The following is a 26,740-nucleotide window of genomic DNA, read 5'->3' as shown; positions in this document are numbered from 1 at the left end:
TTACATAACTTTACTTTTTGTTCATGATCTAGTGCCTTCATTTAGGAATCTGAATGACTTCCCTTGGTCCTTACTGTTCTGTATTCTGAAGAAACATGAATTAAGGAGGTGGGGGTGGGATGGGCATCATGTGAATAATCTTACTTTCCGCTGCTATTGGGAAGATGAAAGTGGCAGGCACTATTACTTTCCTCTTTAATATCAAGTTCTTTCTTCTCTTTTTATTATTATTTTTTAGGGCAGCAGTATACCCAGCTTAAGTTTTAAAAATCCATTTCCAGTCTAGGGAATGAGATGAATGAGATGTAAACAGAAGATTGCTAGAGCTTGCTGGAAAAGTTGGCTTTCCTTATTTAGATCTTGAGCATTCCACACTGCCTTTTCATTGCATGCCAGCAATGTGGATTGAGTGAGAGCTCTAGTAGCAGCAACAGCAGCATATTGAAACCATGAGGGAAAGGCCACAACTATCATCTTTAAATTCTGGAGCCACTGAACAAAATATAGCAACTGCCCATCTGCAGAGTACATTTTTTTTTTTTGCATGAGGAAAACAAAAATAAAAACCTTAAAACACTGTTTATTTGCTTTTTCCTACTTGCAGCCAAACAGAATCTAAGTTAGGGGTACACAAACTTTTTCTGAAAAGTATTAGATAGATAATAAGTATTTTACATTTTACAGGCCATATTTTCTCCGTTGCAATTCCTCATCTTTGATATTTTAACACAAGAGCAGCTATAGACAGTGTATAAACAGAAAGATGCAGCTATTTTAAGCACTTAAATTTTATTTATAAGAACAGTTGACTAGCCAGGTTTGACTCATGGTCATTGACCCATGCTCTAACTGATGAAAGGTAAAATTGAAGATGTTTTCTTAATTGTATTTATGTTCTAGTTAGTTACTGACATAGTTATTTCTTGGAGACTGGGTAATATGTAGGAATAAGGTTTAAAACTGCATAAATGGCAAGAAGAGGAGGGAAGCAGAGAGCAAGCAGAAGTTGATCAGTTTCTGTCTCTGGCTAAGAGACATCAGAATTTTTTAGGGGGATTTGGGAAGATCTTAATTATTGCATTGAACACTTTGCTCAATAGTGATTACAAACACATTTTATTCACTACATTGTTTTCTTTCTGTTTAATACTCGTCCCTATTATTAAAATAGGATTGTTTAACTCCTCTTTTGAACCAGTGTAGAATATTTGCGGTCAAATATGTGTTTGTATACTAACGTGGCAATCAAAATGCTATTTATAATAGCGTTTCTATGAGAGATGGAGTCCAAATTACAAACAACTAAACCTCAAATTAACTTTTGGAACCAAACATTCATGAATCAGTAACTCTCCCCACATAGAACTATTCATTATAAGCTAGATTTTCCCAGTGCATAAAAGTTACTCCTTGGGTATTAATTGGCCACTATAGTAAACGGCAGTAATTTTCTCTTGGAACTAAAATATTATTTAGTAAATTAATGCCATAGTGCACTATTGGCATCATACAGGTTTAGAGAATTTAATGAAGTTTTCATTTATGCCTAACTTCCTAGGCAGTAGCTTATATATTATGAAACAGCAACTTTAAAATCCAAGCTGCAGTGCTAGGTGAAATGTATTTAGCAGACTCTATTAAACGAAGTGCTTCATTTATAGTAAGTAGTAAGTTCTGTAGTCAACTAATAATTCATGACTGGTATTGATAACGTATTAAGTAATATAAATGTGTTAAGTTTATGCACATTGGAGAGAAAATATATTCAGAATACCTAGAGAAATCAAAGTGATAACATTTTATATTTACACATTTTAAGTGAAGTAATTTTAGTGAGTTTTGAGGTACTTTAGGTTTTATTTTTCTTCTTCTTTTCCTTATCTGTAGCTTCTCCCTTCCTTTCCTTTCATTTTTTCCTTCTTCTCTTCTTGAACAATTCAACTTAGAATGAGATTAAAATGAAAATCAAAATTAATTGTGAGCAACACCACCATAGTGTGATTTTGGGGAAAAAAAAAGTTAAAAATTAAAATTAACAAAAGCACAAATGGGGAACAATTTCTCCAAAAAAAGGAAAATTGTTAGATAATATTTTAGAAAGTAGGATGGTTTGGATACATATGAGTTTTAGGTCTACAGAAAAATAGAGTTAAAAACAATTCTCTGATAGAGAATAAAATGAAACCATTAAGTGGAAAAGTATGAAATTGATAGCAGACTTAATATAATAGAATTGGTCATTCTCTTCAATTATTATTGAGAACTTTGAGATACAGTAAGAGTACAATATGAAATTGTCAATATTTGCTGCCTTACATTTAGTATTGTATGACTTTAAACACGTGTATATCATTCTATAAGTGTATAAACCCTGAATTATATATATCATATAAGGAAGTGGCTTTCAAAAAATGTTAATATATTTACTAGTAGTAATTCACAGAGATATGTTGTGTATCTTTACTTTGGTAAATATATATATGAATACTCACATGTGGAACATTTTTATGAAACCCCGTCATCATACCAATGAACACTCGATTTTTATTCTTTCATTAATTTTTAAAAATTCTGGTGGCAATACATTGTATTGATTTTTCAACAATGAAAAATAGTGGTATTCTGGGAAAGAATTTGTAAGCTCTAAATGCAGTGGAGGCACATAGTAAGCATACAGTGGCAGTCAGTAATGCAAGTTTTATTCTAATAGAAAATCTGATTTATTCTGAAAATATATAACTAATACACTGCTTTAAGGCAAAACTCTTGTCCCCTCTTTCCTTAATATTCTTGTTAACAACATTCCTGTTAGTAAACAACCTACTTATTTAAATACACTCTTTACTGCTCCTGAAAAATAAACCAAATCTGTGGATTTCCAGAATATTGTTATAATATACTGAACAATATTTTAAACATGTGTGGATATTTAGGAGAGGAACTAATGAGCTTGCTTAGCCACAAATTTATATATATGTAAATTTATATAAATATTAGTGTATCATTACATAATTTAAGAATATTCATGAGATTTCATGATACATGAAATAGTATATAAATTAAACTTACCTAAATAAGAGATTACATTCATATACATACTGTAAGACCATCTAGTTACAGTAGCCAAATGCAAATATTCAAACATAAAAACAATTTACAATCTTTATTTAAAATCAATTAATAGAAAGAATATTTATGTTGTAAAGAACTTAGGTAACTATGAAAATTATAATTAAAGATATTCATAACATAAGAATTTGTACTAAATTAACATTTCAAAAATTGTCAACTGGTATTATAACTGGTTTTGATTAAAATACAACACAATTCTTTATTTATAATAAAACGTGCTCCAAGACCAAAGAAAATGTACACAACTGAAAATGATACTTTGATGACATGTAGGGGAGGTTTTGGTCAATAACAAATACACACACGCGCACACACACACACACATCTCTTATTCTACCTAAGGGTTCATTTCAATTATTAAAAAAATCTGGTTGTGGACCAATGTCATATCATTGGCCTTATAAATAACAAAGTCTTTAGCCTTCTATAGATTCATGGAAAATTAGAGATGGAGGCAGATTTCCTGATAGACCACATGTGATAGGGGTTTTTAAAACTAACATTCAAAATATTTGCTTTTTTACTACCCCAAACAGAGAGGTTGCTTCATCGTATTTTGTCCTGAATTCAACATATATTATAATATATGTCCCATTGTGGATGTTATTTCTTTTTTTAAAATGATATGTTCTTTCCGAATAACATTAATGTCTATCTGGTACATATAAAATAGTATAAATTACAGAATTTAGTTGTTTCTAAATTCTGGAAATTGAATAAAAACTCAATATAATATTTAAAAATGTAACTGTTGTCAGTATTTATTAGGGAGAACACCTTGAGATTTACATTCCTCCCATAGCCGGAAAGGAATTCTTATCAAACTCAGCTGTACATTAGCTTCATCTGAGAAGCATTTGAAAAATACTGATGGCTGACTCTGACTGTAGAGTATTCTGAAATGAATCCCAGGCATCAGTAAATCCAATATAGATTTTTTAAAAGTATAGGATAATAATACATTATATATTGTTTTGAGTTCTTACCATATGCCAGGAATAGTTTTAAGCATTTAATATATATTTATACATTAAATTTCTAGAACAATTCTATTTATGATGTATGCGATCTGATTATGGGTATGTTAAAGCTGAGAAAGCTAAGGCGCAGGGAGTTTGGTTCCTTGCTCAAGGCTGCATAATTTGCAAATAAACAGTGGAACCCATGATTGGATCCAGTAGACTAGTTCATGGGGGCCATGCCCTTCACTCCTACACTCTACTGCTTAGATTAAAAAAAAAAAAAACTACAAAATAATTAAATGTTACATCTTATAGTACTGTTAACAAAGGAAATATTATTTTAGGAAAAAAGTTATAATTCTGTATTAGCTGAAGCAGAGAAAGGCTGTTTCCATAAGTTGTGACTTATTAGTGGAAGCCGTTACATAAAAATCATGTGCTGTTGTTATTTAGTTGATATAAAGTTCTCTCTTGCAGATTATAGACTTGATGGCAGCATTCCTGATAATAAGTTTAAATACGTAGTTATACAGTTAAACACTGGATTAGAAATGATTTTTTTTTGAAACAGGGAAATTTGGGGGGCACTTGGATGGCTCAGTGGTTGAGTGTCTGCTTTCTGCTAAGGTCATGATCCTAGGGTGCTGTGATCAAGTCCCACAACAGGCTCCCTGCAGGAAGCCTGCTTCACCCTCTGCCTATGTATCTGCCTCCCTCTCTGTGTCTCTCATGAATAAATAAATCTTAAAAAAAAAGAAACAGGGAAATTTTTTGTGTGGTTTGCTCTTTACTGCATCCCAGGGATTTACTAGCACTTGGTTCACATCTCATCTAGACTATTACATTTACATGTGCATTCAAAATGTGCATATTCACATTTTAACTCGATTTCTACATTAAAATCTCCTGAAAGTGAGAATTTTGGCCTCATCATCTCGTAGTCCATACAATTCTTTGTTTATATTATATTCAGTCATGAACATTTTTATGTTGAATTTATAATAAAAAGAAACTCTCATCAGAAATCAATAACCGTGTTGTTAGAGTGATCTTACCTTCTAGGCATTTTAGTGTAATAGTGAAGGGTACTTAAGACTAATGCTAGAGTACTTTTAAAAGACATTGCTACTCAGAATGCTAATATATGATAAGTAGCTTGTCCCATAAAGAAGATCATCAAGGAGTCTGCAAAGAAAAAGAAATGCTTCTTTCATCAAGAAAGTTTTGCAAAGGAAAAAGATGTCAGCTGAGCAATAATTAAAAAAAAAAAAGAAAACATACTGTTGTAGATGTATATCTGACATAAATTCCTCACCTCCTCAAAGGCCATTGACTGACAGCTGCACAGAGAGTAGCCAATCTGCACTTAGAGTGGCGCTGTCTTAAACATTTAAGTGATAATAAATTTATTCACTACTCATTTCATTTTATTAAGCAATGACTCTAAATGAATTTTAACAATGGCCACATTTTGCCTGTCCTGTCCATATAACCTCACCACCTTTTTTTCACCAGCTGGCACTAGACTGCTCTGAAATATTTTATTCTCCTTAGAGGATTCATATTAAATACTGGTTTACCAGCAGTTTCATTGCAGCATAATTTACAAGAGAAACATATGGGGAAGACCCTTGCTTATTGGTAAAGGGCTGGTCAAATATATTATAGTACATGTGTATAATGAAATAAACAGCTGATGAAAGAACTATGCAGATCCGTGTGTGTAATGCAATTTTTAAAACATCAAGGTTTTCAACTGTGCTATGAGAATATTGTCATTCATGTAAAAACTGCATATACTTATACACACCTAGACTATTTCTGGAAAGAGAGCAAAGAAACTAAGAATGGTTGCTTTAGAGAAGAGTAACTTTCTGACATGGGACCAGATTGGGAGAGAGTCTTATACCTTTCAAATTTTGTAGCATATACATGAATTTGCCCTTTAAAAAAATCTCTATTCCATTTAACCTCTTCTGGTATATGCAGGTTCTGGGACTGTTGCCTACTGAGCAGATCCCTAAGGGTCTCTTCATCATTATGGCACATCATGGATTCTCAACAAAAGTTGAATGAATGAATGAATGAATGAATGCTCAACTTTCCTCCTTCTAGAGTCTGCTCTCACCTGGAATTATTGTGCTATAGTTGAAACCAGATGGGACTGAGAACTTAAAAACACGGGATTCAATTTAAAATCTGCCCCTGAGGGATCCCTGGGTGGCGCAGCAGTTTAGCGCCTGCCTTTGGCCCAGGGCACAATCCTGGAGACCCGGGATCGAATCCCACGTCGGGCTCCCGGTACATGGAGCCTGCTTCTCCCTCTGCCTATGTCTCTGCCTCTCTCTATGTGACTATCATAAATAAATAAAAATTTTAAAAAATAATAAAATAAAATAAATAAAATAAAATAAAATAAAATAAAATAAAATAAAATAAAATAAAATCTGCCCCTGAGGGGCAGCTGGGTGGCTTAGTATTTGAGCATCTGCCCTCGGCTCAGAGCATGATCCTATGGTTCTGGGATCAAACCCCGCATCAGGCCCCTGGGCTTCTTTTCCCGAGGCTTCTCCCTCTGCCTATGTCTCTGCCTCTGTGTGTGTGTGTCTCTCATGAATAAATAAATAAAAATCTTTAAAAATAAATAAATAATAAAATCTTCCCCTGAGTGGAAGCTACTTAAGTTTCTGTAACCCTTAGTTTCTTCACCAATAAAATAGAACAGTACCTACTTCACAGGGTTGTAGTACAGAAGAAAGAAGCTTATATACATATGTATTGCTATACAAAGAAGATTATATATATAAATATTGCAAACTGTAATAGATTTATAGATTTGCCACAGTTCCCTGCACATAATAAATGCCAAACACGTACGTGTTACGTAGAACTAAACTACAGGTGGTCCCCAATTTATAATGGTTATTAGGCTTAAAATGTTTTGACTTATGATTTTTTGACTTTACAAAAGGGGCAAAAGTGATGCACATTTTCTCAGAACTGTACTTCGAATTTTGAATGTTGATGTTTTCCTGCGCTAGTGATAATGTGGTATGATCCTCTCTTGTGAGACTGGTCAGCGGCCCTGAGCTCCCATTCAGCCACTCCATCGCAAGGGTGAACGGCTGATATGCTTACAAGCATCCTGTTTTTTGCTTTCAGTACAGTATTAAATCAATTACATGAGATACTCAGTACTTTATTCTAGAATAGGTTATGTGTTAGATGATTTTGCCCAAGTGTAGGCTAATCTAAGTGTTCTGAGCATGTTTAAGGTAGACGAGGCTAACTGCTGTGAGGTTTGGTAGGTTAGGTATATTTTAATGCATTTCTAACTTAATATATTTTCAACTTAGATGCATTAATCTGGGCATGACCCCAACATAAGTTGAGGGAGATCTGTAGTAAAAAAGCATTACCTGTTCTTAAAATGATAGATTAAAATGTATGATTTAATATCAAGGATTCCTTAACCTTTCTGAATTGTTATATTAGATCATCATTTAGTTACTCCTTTGTTGGTATGACTGACGTGAAGAGTACAGCTAGTTCTGGGAAGATGCCTATTTTATACCTACTGTTTGTACAACATTTTACTTTATTTACATTGAGAGTTGCAATTACATTGTAGTTATATGAAAATGACAAATTAAGCCCTCATCAATTTACATTTTAGAAGTTAGCAGGAGTCCCATTATACATTTAGGACCAAGTGCTGCTGTATGTAGCTTTTCTCCACACCCTCACCTCCTTGCCCTTAAAGCATTTTGCATAGAGATTTTGCTGGGGAGTGCTAACTCCTATGGTAATTAATTAAACATGCAAACAATTGGTTGTTAATCATCTGATAGTAGCAGAGAAGACAATTTTATTATTAGCAAGATGTTTTCTCAGATCATTTTTACAGAGATGTTGTGACTGTATCTTTAAACACAAGGCCATTCTTAGTTATTCAGATAGCAGAGTAGTGACTTCTGTTGTTCCTGTTATGTGTTTTATCACTCTACCGGAAATATATTGACATGACTTACATGTATCCCTGACTTGGATTCCAATCCAGGATGCTCTCTTTTCCTGCAATGTTAGTTCAACATCATAATCACTTTTTCACAGAACTTTCAGATCTTATTTTTAGCTCTCATTCAAGTTGTCTTTTTAGTAGTTGTTTTTATTTTTTTATTTTATTTTTTTTAAATGTTGGGTTTTTTTTAATTTTTATTTGTTTATGATAGTCACACACAGAGAGAGAGAGAGGCAGAGACACAGGCAGAGGGAGAAGCAGGCTCCATGTACCGGGAGTCCGACGTGGGATTCGATCCCGGGTCTCCAGGATCGTGCCCTGGGCCAAAGGCAGGCGCTAAACCGCTGCACCACTCAGGGATCCCTTTAGTAGTTGTTTTTAAATGTATTTCAAAGTCTCTTCTGTGATACATCTTATTTATTCTATTGTAAATCTTACATTTTGAATAAAACATCATCATCCTCATTGGTATGCTAAATGTGTAGCAATGCAAAGTATGTAATTTAATTTTGAAAAAAGATCAATTCATTTCCCACTGTTTTTTTTTTTTTCAACTACTTATGGAACGAGACCTTGTCTGTTTTAGCCACAGATCATGCTTTTATCCAACCAAAAATAATTTGACAGACATCTATTGCAAATGGGTTGTTCATAATTGCTGCAGACTCAAATGCCCTTAGTCCCTGCACTTTTTCTTTCATATAGAATTTTATATTTATTATTCATAATATTATTAGTGACTATTTTTTCATGAGATTAGTGAAATCACATGGTAAAACTTTTTTTTAAAGATGTATTTATTTTTTGAGTGGGGGAGCACACACAACTGGGGGTGGGTAGACAGAGGGAAAAAATCCTCAAGCAGACACCCTGCTAAGCACAGAACCCCACAATGGCACTCAGTCTCAGGACCCTGAGATCACAATCTGAGCCAAAACCAAGAGTTGGATGCTCAACCAACTAAGCCACCCAGACACCCCATTTGTTAGAATTTTTTATGTATTCTAACATACCCTAAAAATAGAATTGATATGTTACAATGATACTCCACTGGGTCATGTCTACTTATGGCCTAGTGTTTGTTATTGAAGTAAATTTATATATATTTTTATATATTTGTCCAGTAGCATAAAAATGAAACATCTCTGGGGAAAAGTGAGAATGCTAAAAGTTGGGTTATAAAATGCTAAGCTTCTAGGAATACACATATTGGCTATTTCAAACAATTGTTACAAATGAATTCCATACTGGATAGCAAATAAAGCATTAAATAAAGACTTATTCGATTATTGTCAGATTTACATTTGACTGTATTCTGAAAGTTTCTTCATTTTCATTGTTTGTATTTACCTCATGGAAATCTAACAACTGTCAATATATTTAGCAACTTGAGATACATGGTAAGAGGTCATTTCATGTTCGTCGACCCAACAATACCTCACTGTATTGTTTAGAAATACAAATACTATTTTTTCACGCACCATTCTTTATTGAAATTCAGTGAGAATGCTTAACTACAATAAAAATAATGACTAGTATAAATAAATTACTTTTTAAATCCAAAATCAAATTCATGAGCTTCATCCAAGTTCCACCACACACACACACACACACACACACACACACACAAATTCTTCCAAATATGTATTGAAGATTTTTTTTCCTATAAGACATTTACTTTTGAGTCCTAATGAAGATCAAAATTCCTTGACTCCATGCCATTTCAACATAAAGTCTGACAGATCACATTATTAAACTATCACTAACCTTTTTTCATAGACTTCATTAAAATTCCAGTAAGTCTATTTTTATTTTTTTACAATGTTTATTAGTATTCTCTTGCTCCCATAAAACACTACTGCAGAAACCTTAAAGCAACACTTGTTTGTTATCTTCTAGCTCTATGGGTCAGAAGTGTGGGTGCAGCGGGGCTCAACTGGATTCTCAATTGCCAGTCTCACTAGCTGAAAACAGGTTGTTAGCTGCACTGGCCTGTTACATGGAGGCTCTGGGGAAGACCCACATCCAAGTTAATTCATGATGTTGTCAGAATTTGGGGCTTTTGTACTTGTAGTACTGTGGCCTCCATTTCCCTTTCTCTGTCAGCCAGGGCCAGTCTCTGGTCCTAAAAACTACTACACCCTATATCTTCTCATGTTTCCCATGTGGCCCCTCCAACAATGGCAGGTTGATTTCTTCTATTTAAAATCTCTCTGGCTCTTCCTTCTGCAGCATCTCTCTGACTCTGGCTGGAGAAATTTCTCTGCTCCTAAGGGCTGATGTGATTAGATTGGGCCAACAGGCAAAGATCCAGGACAATACCTTTATTGGAAGGTGTATAACCTTATTTTCATCTGCAGTGTCCCCTTTGCCATGTAATGTTACATATCCACATGTTCCAGATACTAGAGTATGGACATCTTTAGAGGGCCATTTATCTATTATACAATGTTTTTAAATTATCTTTTTCCTCCACTTCATGCTGGGAAATTTTCCCATATATGTAGTAAATTTAATATTTTATCAGGAAAAAATAGAGTCCTTATAAGTATTCTCCATCGTGTAATTTAAATATATCTGCTATACTTGATTTTAATTAGAAATTGATTAAGATCGGGATGCCTCGGTGGCTCAGTCAGTTAAGCATCTGCCTTTGACTCAGATCATGATTCCATAGTCCTAGCATTGAGCTCCACATCAGGCTTCCTGCTCTGCACGGAGTCTGCTTCTCCTTCTCCCTCTGCTCCTCACCTCCCACCACCACTCATGCACTCTCTCTTGCTCACTCTCTCTCTCTCTAATAAAATTAAATAAATAAATAAATAAATAAATAAATAAATAAATAAATAAAATTTTAAAGAATTAAAAAAGAACTTGATTAAGATTGAAACCTTGCACCAGTACTAGAAGCTTAAAATCTGTAAAATGTTGATTGGCTCAGGTTTGTACGTAAACCCACCATTCTTACTGATTATTTTTAAATTCAAAGCATTCTACTAACAATTGCAGCCCACAGGTTTTATTTTGGTCTGTTATTATACCTTTGATTTCCTTACATCAACTTCATCAACTTTGTTCTTTTGTGTTGAGATTTTCCACTTTGAGCGGTAGAAACCATTTTCTGAATTTTCTAAGATCATCTTTCACTGTCAATTGTAGAGACTCCATATATGTCCCTAATAAGTTGTGAGAATCTTTAGGGGTAGAAAAATTCCATCTGTTTCTTCGGTTGAAATTAATTTTTATATTCAAATATTGCTAGAAACTTAGGTGAGAAATGAATGTGTTAAATTTTTGTTAGAAACCCTGTTAAAAATTTATATTTAAGAACTCCTCTCTATGTAGTATTTGTTTTTCCTACATTTTCCAATTTAGGAAATTTATTATTAATTACTATTTATTAGCATCACATCAATTTCAATGACAGTAGGTTTTGTTTCACTTTATTAAGTACAAAAATTATAATTTAAATGTCATAACACCTAACTTGATCTTAAGTATGTATATATTTTAGTTGTAGACATTTCTTTTCAAAATTAACTTCAGATTGTAGTTAATTGGATATTTTGGTGTAACAGTGAGTGTATTGTTTAAATTGTTACAATGTGATTAATTTAGATCAACTATATTAAGCATAGAAATCATTGTGTCTTGGTAGCACTTCAATTTTACCTTTACATATAACTTTGTCTGAAAGTAATGACTGTTAGAATCCAACTAGCTTAGAGATATTTTTGTTTATAAGGTATATATCTTTATGCCTAAGATATTGAAACTCAAGGGAAAATATTATCAATTCTCTTGTACCAAAATGTTGTATTTGAAGGACATACAGCAGACAGAGATATTTCCTATCTTGCATTTTGCCTATCCTCAAGGGCCATGTGCTAGTACTTCTAGCTCTGACCCTCTTAAATGTGTGACTCGATATAGTATCAGCAAGGGACACATTTTTAAAAAGGAAATATCTAGAAAATCACGAGTATAGTCATTTATAGCTGTGGCTCCTTGTACAAAAGAGGGAAAAGTCACTGTTAATGCTGTGATACGGGTTTCAAAATACCGTTTATTACAAATGCATTTTTTGACATCTTTTTCCCCCAAACCCCAAATTACCATAATTTTATTGGTAAAAGTGATTTTCCAGGAGAAACTAATGAATATAATTTTACAGTGTAACTTGCTGAAATCAAATCTCATTATATACTTAGATTTTGCTAGGATGTGTCATAAACAAACTGAGGTACATCTATGCTGCAAGTCTCCTCCATACCTTGGAGAATGCAGTCTCTCTTCACCTTACTGTTTAGGATAGAAACTAAACAAAGTGTCATATAGTTTGCCTTACACTGAAAATCACATTAAGCCGGTGTGTTGTGTGAAAGAGACCTAGATGGCACCTCCCAGCTCTCTGTTTCCAGCGAATGTTTCCAAATAGCCCACATCATATCATAAACCCCAATCAGAGACCAACAGCCTTACTGAGTAACTCAGCCTATTGGCTATTACTGCAGTAGTCTTACTTGTGCTGCATTCTAGGGTTTTTTTTTATTATTATTATTACAATTCAAATACAGATTTTTCCGAATGATTTTAAGTGAATTAGAGTACTGGAGATTATTTGCTAAGTAGAATCTCACCTCAAAATTCAGTGGGGTTTGTATTTCCCCAGGATCAGGCTGGAAGATGCAGCGTCTTGAACACAGCTGAAATATGCTAAGCATGTTCTGGATGGAGAGACAAATCACTTTAGAAACAAATTCTTCTTCTGCACTACATTCAAGTTTTAAAAGTTATAGCAAAATAAGATTTCTTATTAGAAATTTGTTTCATTGGAAACATATCAGAAACGCATCTAGTCTGTAAACACAGTCTGCTGAGTACTTCAGCTGCATCCCCCTAAAGGGAAAGTTGCTCCACTTAATATGCCCTAGTTACGCTTCTGTTAGTAATCTGATAGGAAACGGGAATCATGCATCTTCCACGTCCTTCCCTGAAAATCGCCAAGCCAGAGAGAAGTGAAAAATGCTTTTTCTTAGACATTGATACAAGACAATATTAAGAAGTGGAAGAAACAAAATAAAGTCAAAAGGATAAACATCAGAAGCTTGCTTAAACAGCTTTGGCCCTATATAATTGCTTTTCTGTCAGCAGGATTATTAACAAGTTTGGACATCTGAAAATTAAATTAACAGCCTGAAAATATTTTACAGAATGAGATAGAGCATGATACATGAAACATAATGACCCCACTGAAATTCAGCCAACCCAGTACAGCTACTCATTTAGACAGAGAAGACAACTAGTTAATCATCACCGAGCAAATTAGACAGAGCAAATTAGTTTGCTACATTCCACAGTCTTAGCTACCAAAAAGAGTATATGCCACTAATTAGAATGAAAGGACTCTAAGCATATTATTATCTATATAGAAAGAGAGAGCAAAATTGTAGCTTGAATTGCTTCTATCAAAGCTTGAAGCCTAGGTTACATAGAATTATATGTGTGAGTCTGTATGTGTGTGTGTGTGTGTGTGTGCGTGTGTGCATTCATACACATATTTAAGTAGCAGCAGCTTTAGCATTCTCTTGCATCTTGACCTAATGAAGTGTAAAAAATTTTTCCCAAGGTTAATTGGAATTCTTTGGGAATACACACACACATGCACGCATGCACATGCACACACACCCCTACACACAGTTAAAACATAAAAACGTTTTTTTTTTAAAGTGTGATCCCTTTCATTGAAGACCAAAGTAGCCATTTCATATAATTTTTTCTTACACAGTACTAAACTATTTTTTTCTTTTAAAAAGTGTATTGCCATTGCATGTGAAGTAAATATTTGGACTTAGTTTATCACTGGAGATTAATCTGAAATCATATTTTGTAGCCTTAATTAGCATTCATTTGCTTAATTGTCATTCTCAGCCCCATCATTTCCATTTTTCACTAACTTGAACAATGCTATCTTCTGCTGTTTGCACTTTAATTTAAATTTCTATTAAGGTTTATGAACAGTAATAAGGTCCTGTTTGAATATTCATTAGCTTCTGAATTGTGAGCTATGAAAAGGTGCTTTCTTTTACCTTAATGAAACTGGCACAGCATGGGACTGATCAGTTGTGACATTTGATTTGAGGCATCCAGTGAATTTTCTCATTGTTTATTGACATGTCTTGTCCAAACAGCTCCCTCGCAAGTGAGCGGAGTGATGAAGGAGAGGGTGCTGCAGCGGAGTGTCGAGCTTTCCTGGCAGGAACCAGAGCATCCCAATGGAGTCATCACCGAATATGAAATCAAGTATTACGAGAAAGTAAGTGCTAAGAACAGCTGAAATGTGCAGCCGATGTGTCTCATGTCATCCTACTGCACTGTAGACTGAACTTGGTCATTATGCCAACTATTTGGAGCTATTTTGTAATTCATAGTTAATTTTAGCCATTTTTAATAACCATCCTATTGCATCTCAGGTTCATCATTATTATGATTGCTATATATTAAGTTTCTGGGTCACACAAAGGAAAATATTCCACTAGTGGTATATTTGTTTGATTTTTGATATAGTTATTAGATACAAGATGTTTTAGTATCATGGGGCCACACAGCCCAATGCATTTTTGAAAAATGGTTCTTTTAGGATCTCTACTTGGGCATTTAATGATTTCTTTTATTTATGTGGTTTTATTGATAATGATGATGGCCTCAAATAATTTAGTAATTTGAAAAAATAAAAAATGTTTTCTGTACTAAATAATGTAGTTCCTCTAAACTTTGGAATCCCCTGATGATATTCTGCTCCTTTAAATTCCTCCTGAAATTTATTCCACATATGTTATACTAAATCATATCTACCACTTCTTCACACTCCTTTCTCCATGAAAAATGGGATGGCTAAAACCCAAGCACTGCCCTTTAATCTCTTCATGCTGACTAGAATTTAGTATATAGTGAGATAATTGAGTGTATGCATGCGTTTATTTCTGACCCATCTGGAGGGGGATGGGCACCCTGTTCACAAATTATTATTTTTTTAAATATTTTTATTTATTTATTCATGAGAGACACACACAGAGAGAGAGGCAGAGACACAGGCAGAGGGAGAAGCAGGCTCTATGCAGGGAGCCTGATATGGGACTCGATCCTGGGTCTCCAGGATCACACCCTGGGCTGAGGGCGGTGCTAAACCGCTGGGCCACCGGGCTGCCCCCTGTTCACAAATTATTACATAGGCTCCACTTCACAGAAATACCTGGTTCAAGGTGTGAAACATGGAATGATTACTATTACCAATATTAATATTAGTAATTAACATTAAGGTTATTATTAATACAACTGTTACTTATCGACTTAAATAAGTTAGCTAAGATACTGTGACATACATGACCATTTTAACCATTTAGACAGAATTTCAAAATAGGAACCCAAAGCTTTGGAAAATCTTGGGGGCTGAATTGACTTGCATGAATAATTTAAATGCATATAGTGTATTGGCAATAGATACCGTTTTTTCCCTTTGAAGAAAAAACAGTTCAAGATTAGTTTCGGTGTTCAGATTGTTTATATTTTTGGTTATTATTTGCATTATGAATTCATGACCTCTATGGCCAAAGTTACATTTTAAACACTTTATTTTTGTACCAGGAAGTACATTTCTTGCCCCATCAAATGTGTTTCTGAGGGAATCCTTGTTTTACTGTTGGTTTTGTTATGTCCCTTTTCCAGTGAGTTCTAAGAGTTTATAGTCATGTCTTCTGAAATTTCATCAGATTTCAAAAGCAATTCAATACATTCAAAAAATATGTTCAGTGGTAAATGAGAGTGAAGTTTCTCACAGGGCAAGGAAATATTTTGCACATCCTTACTCTAGAATAGATTTATTCAAATAGTTTCTTTTCTATTTTGCATGATAAAAACAGAATGTATCTACATTTGCTGAACTTACAAATTAGGCAATTATTAGAACAGAATAATATATTGCATTGTAACGTACGTAAGCATGTGATCTCTAGATATCATGTCATTTAGTATCAGTTATGCCAAGTTCTTTATTTTGAGATAAATGTATATTTATGATACCAACATTTTTATAAATAATTATAATTAAGACAATCACAAACTAACTTCACTAAATACAGTTTAAGTATACATTTCTTTACACTTTTGCAAATATCAATGTGAAAGCAAATCAAACAACCAGACTGACATTTTCAGATTTCAATGAATAGTTTTATTGTCAGACATAGTAGAACATAGCTATTTGTTATAAAACAAATAAGACACTATCTAAAATTGTATATTTTGATGGGTAGTTTTTAGCTTTTTAAATAAAAAGTCCATTAGAGTCGTATCAATCAAGATTGATTGTTTTGATGCAGTGTTTTTTATATTCTTTTTTTTAAAGATTTTATTTATGTATTCATGAGAGACACAGATAGAGAGGCAGAGACACAGACAGAGGAGAAGCAGGCTCCATGCAGGAATTCAGGAAGCCCAATGTGGCACTCGATCCCAGGACTCCAGGATCACGCCTTGGGCCAAAGGCAGGCGCCAAACCACTGAGCCACCCAGGAATTCCCTGTTTTTTATATTCTTGAATTTTTATACTTCTTTAATTTTTAGTCTTATCATATATAATATGACAAACATATTTTTAAGCTCTAGGCCTCTGAAAAGTGAGGACATTGAACTAAGTGATCTTTAAAATATTGCCAAACCATAAATTATACGCTACTTTAACTTTTATGTTGATAATTTTAATTTAAAATACTCCATTAAATACTGTTATTTTATTTTGTGAGAAATGCAGTTTTTAATGAGAGCAATTGATAGGTGAATATGGTGTGGTATTAGCTAAATTTCTTTATTTAATACCTTTCTTTATTTTGTGCATATGAACTTTTGCTTGCTGAATAACATTCAGGAAAAATATTAAAGGAACTACATTATTAAGGAAAAACCTCTACTAAACCATGGATTTTACAAGTGTAACCAGGTTTTGTTCAATAGGACATTTGATTATATTTATGGCTAAATAGTTCTCACCACTGTGCCCTCTACCAACAAAGCAAAAACTCAAAACATATAAATGATTTAACAGAATTATTTCTCTTTGAAATTTATAGAACAAAGGCATGTGTTCACATTTACATTTTATATTATCTTAGAAACAACTCAATGTTACAATATTCCACAGGGTACAATGTAGCCTTTATAAAAACAATGCAGCAAATTGAAATAAATTGGAAGGATTGGCTGTCAGATTGCCTGGTTGCAATTACAATTAAATATTCCCTGAATATATTGTTTCCAGGATCAAAGGGAACGGACCTATTCGACAGTAAAAACCAAGTCCACTTCAGCTTCCATTAATAACCTGAAGCCAGGAACAGTGTATGTTTTCCAGATTCGGGCTTTTACTGCTGCTGGTTATGGAAATTACAGCCCCAGACTTGACGTTGCTACACTAGAGGAAGCTACAGGTAAAATGTTTGAAGGTAATTACCACCTTTGGTTTGGATTCTTATTCTATAACTGTCAATTTTTTTCCCAATATGAGGGTACTGATTTGGTTCAAGATTATTTTTATATGTAAAGGTAAATATATAAATATGTAAAGGTTATACAGAATAACACTTTAAAATTTGCTGTTTTGTTTCTCAGTGTTAGAATCTTAATTCAAATGAGTCTCTTTAATACACACTGGGTTTATTTGGAAAAGATGAAGTCAGAAATAGAAACAGGACATGTTCAATTGTGTACTGACACAAGATGTTCCTATAGAACCCAGAACAATATTACCCTGATTACGTCAGCCAAAGGTACTCCTTCAAAGAAACCCCCAAATGAAGCCAGGATATACACAGGATGAGCCAGAGAAAGATGATCTATAAAAATCTTTGTTAACTGAAGCCACTTGGATTTTAACAATGATTTTAATAATGGCAGTTCAGCGAGAAGATCTTAGAAGTTGTATGTATTTTTATTTTTATCATCACTTTTCATCTTTTATAAAATATTTCAAGCATCCTAGAGAATATATTCAAAGTATATATGAAATATTAGGAATAATAATTAAATGAATATCTGTGTCAACCACTCAGCCTAAAAATAGAACATCGTGTATCTTGAATCCCCTTTATCATGTTGTTTGTTTTATAATTCAGCAGAACATAACAAAAATGTATGTGTCTATAGGGTAGCACAGATAAGCAGATATATGTTGGAATGCATGTCCCTGTTTATTGTCAGAGAGCGGGATCAGAAAAGCTTGAGTACTATGCTGGTTGTTCTTCCATTCACTGAGGAATCAGGGTGTGTTTCAGCATTTTGTTCTTGATTTCTCATGATATTACTGCTCAGACCTAGGGTTCACCCAGCTGTTACCTTGTTGTCTTGCCAGTTTGGTCTACCCACAAAAGTCTAAACAAACATGAGCTAAAAACTATTATGTGATTTTTTTCTTTCCTCAATTTTTAGTAAAAAGTTTTAAGTAAATTAAATCAGTATAACTTTGATCAATTATTATGACTTCAAAAAAATATTTCTATGGCTCTCTTAAGAGGCAAATTGACAAATATTCTTTGATTAACAAATCCTCTGTAAGTTCACTAACTGCATTTTTCTTTCAAAATATGTTGCTATGTTTTTAAATCGAGCTTTAACTCTCAGAACCTCAAATAATAAAACAGACATTGAAATAAGTTTGAAATAGAAATTATTTATATAGAATTCTAGACACAAAGGCATCAGTTGAAAAAATGTCACATAATTTTGTTTGATAAACTTAACACCATTATTCTTTATTATCTTTTCAAAGTGGAGTATCTAAGATTAAAAATGAGAGCATCTAAGTTCAATGGCAACAAAAACATTAAAGCACTTTATGTTAAGGTTTCAACATTTGAACATTTGAGTGGTCTTGTATCAAATGTGTTCTAGTGGTTTTCATTTTAGACTGATCTCATAATACCACTTTGTGATTTCTCATATAACAAAACCTTAAATGATGGTTTTTTTTATATTCTAATGAATAGTTTAAACTTAAGTTAGACACATTAATTAGTTGTCTCACATTTATCTAATCATTCTTTATCAGTTAAACCTCTAGGTTTGAAAACTTTCAAAATTAATTTGTTCATTGTGCTCAGTTCATAAGTTGAGGATATTGGGCTAAACTATTTTTTATTGATGCCTGACATTCATAGATATTATTTTCATTATTTAAAAAACTAAATAACTAAGATTCAAAAAAAGTAAGATATAGTAGTAGAACCTGAATGATCATATGAAATTAATGTTAAAACTAAATTTTTGCATTGGAAAGAATTTGCAATTTTTATCATCAGAATATTCTCTTCCACTAGAATATAAAGGTGATGGAAGTATAATCCATATATTTTCCCTTGCTATTGTCTTACCAGTTCCTACTATCAGTGGTTGACAGGTAGAAGGCACTCAGTAAAGAAGCAAAGAATGAATATCTCACAATCATCAACATAGAACAGATTATCACGATCAATCAGTGCAGTAGGCATATTTCTGGTTTCACATCTTAGTTCCACTATATCCAGTTGTAAGACTGCATAAGTTCATGTACCCTAATTGCTAGGATGGCAATACCTAATTCAATGGTATTCTGAATATGACCTAAGTTAATGCACACAGAGTACATGCAGAAAGTTAGCTTTTATTTATTATTTAGCACAGCCATTCCCAAGCTTTTGTTCTACTAAAAAATACTGAAGATCTCCAAAGAGATTTTGATTATTTCGGTTATATCTATCAATATTCACCATTAGAAATTAAAACTGAGAAAAGTTTCAAACACACAAACACATATTTCATTTGCCATCAGAATAATGATGATTTCACATGTCATGTAACTTCCAGAATACTCAACTATGCACCTGTGAGCATATGAGTGTGAAAAAGGCAAATAACATCATATCATATAAAATAGTTTTATGGCCTGCAGATCCTCTGAAAAGCTCTTGAGGGACCATTAGGTTTCCAGACCATCCTTTGCAAGCAGGGTACTGTGCTAAGAATTAGAGATGCAGAGAGACACATGACACGATTATTCTCTGTTGAAAGTACTCTGAAAGAGAGAAACTTGTACACAAATTCTGCTATACAATTAAGCATTGGAGTGCATGGCCCAATGCTATCGGAGTGTCAGGAAACGGTGATCCACTATGCTTGGACGAAGGGAAAAAGAGAACATGCCACCAAAGAGAAGTCCCTTGAGCAGTGTTTGAAAAGGGAAATTAAACAGATTATTCCATTGCACATATATCCTAAAATCCCCATCTCTTCAGAGTCAATACTAGTGTTTTTACAATGATAAAACCATGGTGTGGTGATTATGGCACTTAAAGATTACTTTTAAAATTTATTAACCATGAAATAGATGAAAATATTAACCATAAATGTTGACTGTGGAAAGATTAAAGTGTGACTCTGACTATATATAAAAACGTATAAATATTCACAAATTCAAATCATCATTCACTTGAGTTCAATTTTCTCGTGGGAGTTATGTTTCTGACACTAACACAGAACTAAGCCTAAGACAAGCAAAGAATTAGACCCATGAGACACATAGACTGAATGGAAACAATTTCCACACATAGACGTATAATGTTTTCCTCCCTTATGGACAGTAGTTATGAACTACTCTGTTCATATACAGAGAGAGGGGGGAATAGAAAGATAGATAAAAATTTGAAATAAACAACCAAACCAAACCAAAAATCAAAAATACTTGAAAGTTTTTCTTTGTAGAATAATAGCTGCAATTCAGAAATTAAAGCCTAAAAGTTCTCTTTTTCTTCTTCCCCAACCTTCCTCCCTTGTGTAATTCCCTCAGGATGCTAATCAGCAGGTGGTGAATTAGGGAGAGTGTATATGCCTTTGTTCAGAAACTGTCAATTACACTGGAGCTACTTCACTGTTTTTCCATATAAAATATATCTATAGTTAGCATAGGTATACAAAATTAAGAAATGAGTGGTCAAGAGAAGAACACAGATAAATAGAGAAGGGCCGATCAGAGAAAGCTTCATGCTGCTTGTTGTGGCAAGACATACTCTGCCTACATATAATTTACTGCTCTGGAGACCTAGTCCCTTGCTGCCACCGAGAAGGAGTAGTATTTTCCATCCGGCCTTATATTAAAGATTACAGCTGTTGATTGTTTCAGCAATAAGCAAACTATATTAGTTTGACATTATAAATTAAATGATATTTGGAACTGGATCATTTGTTGGAATACACATTTCCATTGTTTTTTTACACTCTTTTGATTGTTTCATGAAATCTGCACTGGTATTGAAAATATAATTCTCTGGGGAAAATATGACAATTATGAATTATCATGTAAGTAAAACTTTTCTAATTTGGAAAAATGGAAGTGAGAAAGCCATGTGACTTGATGAGGAATCGGAATCAGGGCCTGCTTTAAAGGACATGTAAACATATACTGCTCCCAAAGAGACTCTCAAGAGAAAGGTCTAGCTAGGCTTGTCTTATTAATAAGCTTAGAAGAATCACTTAGCATTGTACAGGAAGTATCTGCAATTAGATAATGCTAAAATATTTTAAAGTATTTCCAAAGAGTTTGACCTCTCATAAATAGCCTACCTCATCTCTAACCTTAAACTCTCAATTGGGTGTATAGCATACTTTGTCAAATGAGTACAAATAATTCTGCTTATCTTTTTCCTGAATTATGGTACATTATAAAATCAGGAAGATTTACTATGAACCCATGATTATTTTTATTTTATATTGATTATATGAGAGATAAAGCACTTAAGATGCTTTGAAAAAATTAACAGTATGTGTTGCTTCCTTTTTAAACATATCAGAAGAAGAGACACAGGGATCGAATACCTTGCTGGGGAAAAGATGGAAAGTTAATAACGATTGTAGATCAAAGATCTCTCTACATTGATTCATAACTAAGTTTTCAGCAGCTAAGCGGGGGATAGCCACTCAATAAAGGCATTTTATAAATATCTTTCAGAGCTGAGAAATATAAAATAGATGAAAGTATTGTCGTTGCCACACCCTCAAAATGCAAAGCATAAGCATTTATTTAAATTTATATTATTATAATATAATGCATTTATTTAAAATTAGAAGTAAATTACAAAGCATAGATATCTCTTATGCACAAGATTTTGTTTGCCCTCTCAAGTTCTTACATGGTATTGAGTGTTTTTCAGCCTATTTTCTCTCTTTCTAGCGACAGCCGTCTCCAGTGAACAGAATCCTGTTATTATAATTGCCGTGGTTGCAGTGGCAGGGACCATCATTTTGGTGTTCATGGTCTTTGGCTTCATCATTGGAAGAAGGTAGAACACAGATTTGTTCTAATCTTTAACACAGAATGTATTGATTTTTCAGGATTATGTCAGCCTATTACTTACTATTTAGTGTATTAGAATGTTAGAAAGTAAGTGCAAACGCTCTTTGTCTGATATAAAATATTAAAGGTCATTAATTTTCAATTCTCCCAAGGTCAAAATACAATGTGAGCTTAATCATTCACTGCCTTTCATTTAAGAGCAATGAATATTGTAATTTCTATTGGATGCATTTTTATTGGTTACTTTTAGTTAGGTTTTCATAATAAATATAGGAGATAGCTGGGGGAAAATGTATGCTTTCACTTACTGGTCTGTGGAGACCATTTGAAAGCCATTGTTGTCATTGTTGTTTTTCAGAAAAAAGTATGAGCAACTATTCACTTACTGATAAATCTAAATCTATGAAATATGTTCCTTCTATATTGTTTCACACAAAGATTTTATATTCTGTATGTTTTTTAATCATATAAGTTAGTATATTATTATTAATGAGTCCATAACTATGGACAGGAAGTTTCTGTATTTTGTTTATTGCTCTAACTAGCATGTTGTTAAAGAATTAAGGTATGTTGTACTGAATTTTAAATATATAAAGTAGGATCATTGATTGGGATCATCACAAATCTGATTTTTTTCTAGGCACTGTGGTTATAGCAAAGCTGACCAAGAAGGGGATGAAGAGCTTTACTTTCATTGTAAGTGTTTTGCTTTTCTTTATTATTATGTACCCCAATTAATGCAGACACCTGGTTGTTAGTATTGGCATGAATAAATTCCTAATGTCTCATGCTTCAGAGTATGTAATGAGCTCAAATGTTGCTTTAAAGCATTTGAACAAAACATTTAGAATGAAAATCATATGATGTGAATTTTAAAATCATAAAATAGATGGAGAAATGTAATCTCTCACAAGAGATTTTAATATTCCTGCAGGATATTTAGCTACTTTTATGTCACAATTTTTTCTTTTTGCAAAATATGCCCAAGTGTTTCATACCATTGTAACAATACTCCATTAAGTGTTGTATGGCCCATATTCTAGCTAAGGAATCCATTTGAAATTAGAAGGGTAGACCCTTGATTTCCCACCCAGTGGGTGATGCTACCACGAAAGACAAAGCTATGGAGCCTTTTCTCTTCAGCTACCATACATTGTCTGTCAGACAGATATTGCCCCAGATATAAATTACATAATAATGGGATTCAATTTTCCAGTGTTTTTCTGAGGATTTGGGTTACCTGACTCTTAAAAGTTGATTATAGAAATCATATTTTGATGAGATCTTCAGAAACCCAACAAAACAGATGCCCATCTGCATTAATCTTATTCCTATTGCAATGTGGATGGCAAGTAAAAAAAATGAGAGCTATGCAAATAAATGTTATTAGTTCATGTAACCAAAGTAAAAACCTCACAATCATATGATTTTAGTTCGGACAATTAATGATGTTCTTCTACAAACCTATTGTTTTTGTTGTTAATCCTTGAAAAGATTAAAAGAAAATTGCATTTATTATTTTTCTTGGTAGCATAATCTTTACTAAAATTTCTCATGGATAGATAAATTGGCCTAAGAATTACATCAATTATCGTGTCATTTATCAAATTACTTTGTCAGTATCTAAAAAGATACTGCCATGTACCCATTCTAAAGTCACAAAAATGTATAAACATCAATCAAGAAAATGTGTGGGTTAAAGACACAAATTGTGCGTACTGTTATTATCATTACTATTATCAGTGATGAGAGTGCCATAGGCAGTTTATAGAGATACACAGAAAAAATGGAGGTTACATTTTTTTCTCTTTCACAACATGAATTATTTGTAACACTTCCCCAACAGAAAGGAGCAGATTGAAACCTGAATGCCTAAACTTTTATATCTAGTTTAAAATGTATATAGAAGAGTAACCTACAGTTCCGAAAATGCCCAATTCTACCCATTTGTGAATAATTTTATGACAGAGTCATTTAATTTTACCTTCATCAGTATGTCACTTTTCTTTCCGTTATTGAGCATATCTGAGATATCCCCAAATTATCGAATACCTTTTAGCTTATTTGCTTTTAGCCTTCAGGTTAATGCAGAAGGTAAATTGAAACATGGCTTATCTAAAACATGTTGTATACCCTTATGCTAAATTGTCATCACTCAGTTTTAATATTTTGATGCCATTTGCTTCTTTTACATTTGACATCAAGTTTGTAATCAGAAAAAAATAGAGCCGCATGTTTTACTTGCTGACATAGACAAGATAAACTTACTATATAAAAACAGTTTTCATCTCTAGAGCAAAATATGAATGGTGGTTTTAAGATATTTAACACTTGTGAGAAATGTAAATGAGATATTAAAACACAAAAAAGCTCATACTCTTAAATTGAGAGAAGCAACAAACCACAAATTCAGAAATTATGTTAATGTTTTCCTTACTTCGGAACATCCATTTTTAGATGAGTAATGAAAAACCAAAGTGCACTTCACAATATCCCCTCCTGGTAAATCCTGGATATTTTAGAATCACCTTTTTTACAAAGATATCTTTTCTTGTCATTTGTTGAGAACCAGGCATTTTATTTGATTTTATAGCTGTATCTAAAATACGTAAAGCACAATGCTATGGTCACCAGCTATTTACAAGTCAGTGTCCTTTTATTTCGTTAGTATACAGACAATTTTCTTAGGTGCTAAGACACCAGATTGAATTTTCACAGGAACATGAAAGCAACCATTTAACAAGCTTTTAGAGCACTGAATTTAATAGAATGTCCAGTCATTTGTATCAGGCGCCCTCAACTCTCCATGGCCCCAAATGCTACATTTAAAGATATAAACACAATGGAGAAGTTTAGTGAAGCAATTCCAATTTACATTTTGTTTCCTCCTACCATTTCTTCTAACAATGTCTTTGAATCCAAGCTGGGCAGTATTTCATGTTTTTATGCCAAAATTGCTCTGGCCTGTCAAAATGTTTTATGACAGCTTGAATAAAGAACCATCAGAGACCCATTTGAGATGCAGAAGGTTACCTCCAATCTAGCTCCCTTATCACAAAACAAAACCAAAAAAAAAAAAAAAACAGTGAAAGAAAGAAAGAAAGAATAAAAAGGGAGAAGATGGCTCATTCTCCATCTGCCTGCCAATCTAGGAGGTTAACCTATTGTTTTCTTCCCTTCTCTCTTTTTCTCTTTCCCCCTCTTCCCTGTACTCCTTCTTCTATCTTTTCTCTTTCTATCCCCTCTCTCTTTTCTTCTTGTGTTTTTTTTTTTCATGTTCAGCTTTAGTAACAAATGAGCATCTGTCAGTTTTATAAACTGCAACAATAATTGTTTAAGACAATCAATTTTGGATAAACAATCAACTACAACAGAATAAATCAAGATTTTTAAATCCCATTTTCTTTAGACATTCTGCTTCTTTTTGTTTGTTATGTGTTTATTTTTAAAATATAATTTTAAGTTAATGTAATGACATAAGCACAGTTAGGCTGCAGTGTAATACATAAAGAAATATATTGTTCTCAAAATAGTAAGATTTAATGAAAAGATTGTTCAGTGGCTTTGTTAAAAACAATAAAGTTTTTTTGAGGATATAGTGTAATTCTTTTTATTGCATTAATATAACCAAATATATGCCTATCTATCTTATCTTTGTCTTTAACCAAATGATTAGATTTGGAATACATTATTGTAATTGAATTTGATTTAAAGTTGACATAGCATTATCTGTTACCTGCATGCTTCTGGGTGCATTTTAAGACGAATTTTAACTTTTAAGATGATTCTATGTTGTTTGAATTTTGACTACCTTTTCTGAGGCATATTGGCTACCTCTTTCCAGAGCCTTATAATTGAAAGTTCATATAAACCATTCCTTTTCAAATTGCTGTCATACATGGTTAGCAGATCCCAGGAATATTGTAAATTTTCTAACTTTACTCTGCATTTTGTATCTGGCCTCTACTGCCCTTCAAGGTGAAGATGAAGCTGTGTCTTTAGTAGATTTCTCTCTGATTCTGTGATAGCGGTCCCTCACATCTTGTACTAATTTTATGTATATGTCAACGGTGGTTGGTCTTTAAGAAAATAAATCAAAAGAATAAGTAAGATGTCTAAATGTTTTTAATATTGCTGTCAGTGTAGTAGGCTACCTGTAAATGAAATGTCTTCTTTTCCCAGTGTATTAATTTGATTGATTGACTGACTGATAGATTTACAAATGTGTTTCCAAGTCCATTACAAACCTCA

General features: G+C 33.2%; 1 protein-coding gene across 5 annotated transcripts in view; it reads left to right on the top strand.

The window, feature by feature from the left end:
• Nucleotides 1-26,740, top strand: part of EPHA7 (EPH receptor A7) — a 169,210-nt gene that overhangs the window by 124,023 nt on the left and 18,447 nt on the right. For 2 of the 5 annotated variants that reach the window (XM_055330832.1, XM_055330831.1), the window contains exons 6-9: nt 14,307-14,431; nt 17,429-17,597; nt 22,367-22,475; nt 23,130-23,185. In XM_055330832.1, the coding sequence (XP_055186807.1) occupies nt 14,307-14,431; nt 17,429-17,597; nt 22,367-22,475; nt 23,130-23,185 (459 nt within the window). Of the gene's footprint in view, nt 1-14,306; nt 14,432-17,428; nt 17,613-22,366; nt 22,476-23,129; nt 23,186-25,771; nt 26,514-26,740 lie in introns of those variants that run through there. The other 3 variants (XM_055330830.1, XM_055330829.1, XM_055330833.1) reach the window with 2 other exon arrangements.

Source organism: Nyctereutes procyonoides, unplaced genomic scaffold, assembly GCF_905146905.1.
Source record: "Nyctereutes procyonoides isolate TBG_1078 unplaced genomic scaffold, NYPRO_anot_genome, whole genome shotgun sequence".
Classification (NCBI taxonomy): Eukaryota; Metazoa; Chordata; class Mammalia; order Carnivora; family Canidae; genus Nyctereutes; species Nyctereutes procyonoides.
The sequence above is the reverse complement of the archived record's forward strand: the minus strand, read 5'-3'. Positions and strand labels throughout refer to the sequence as shown.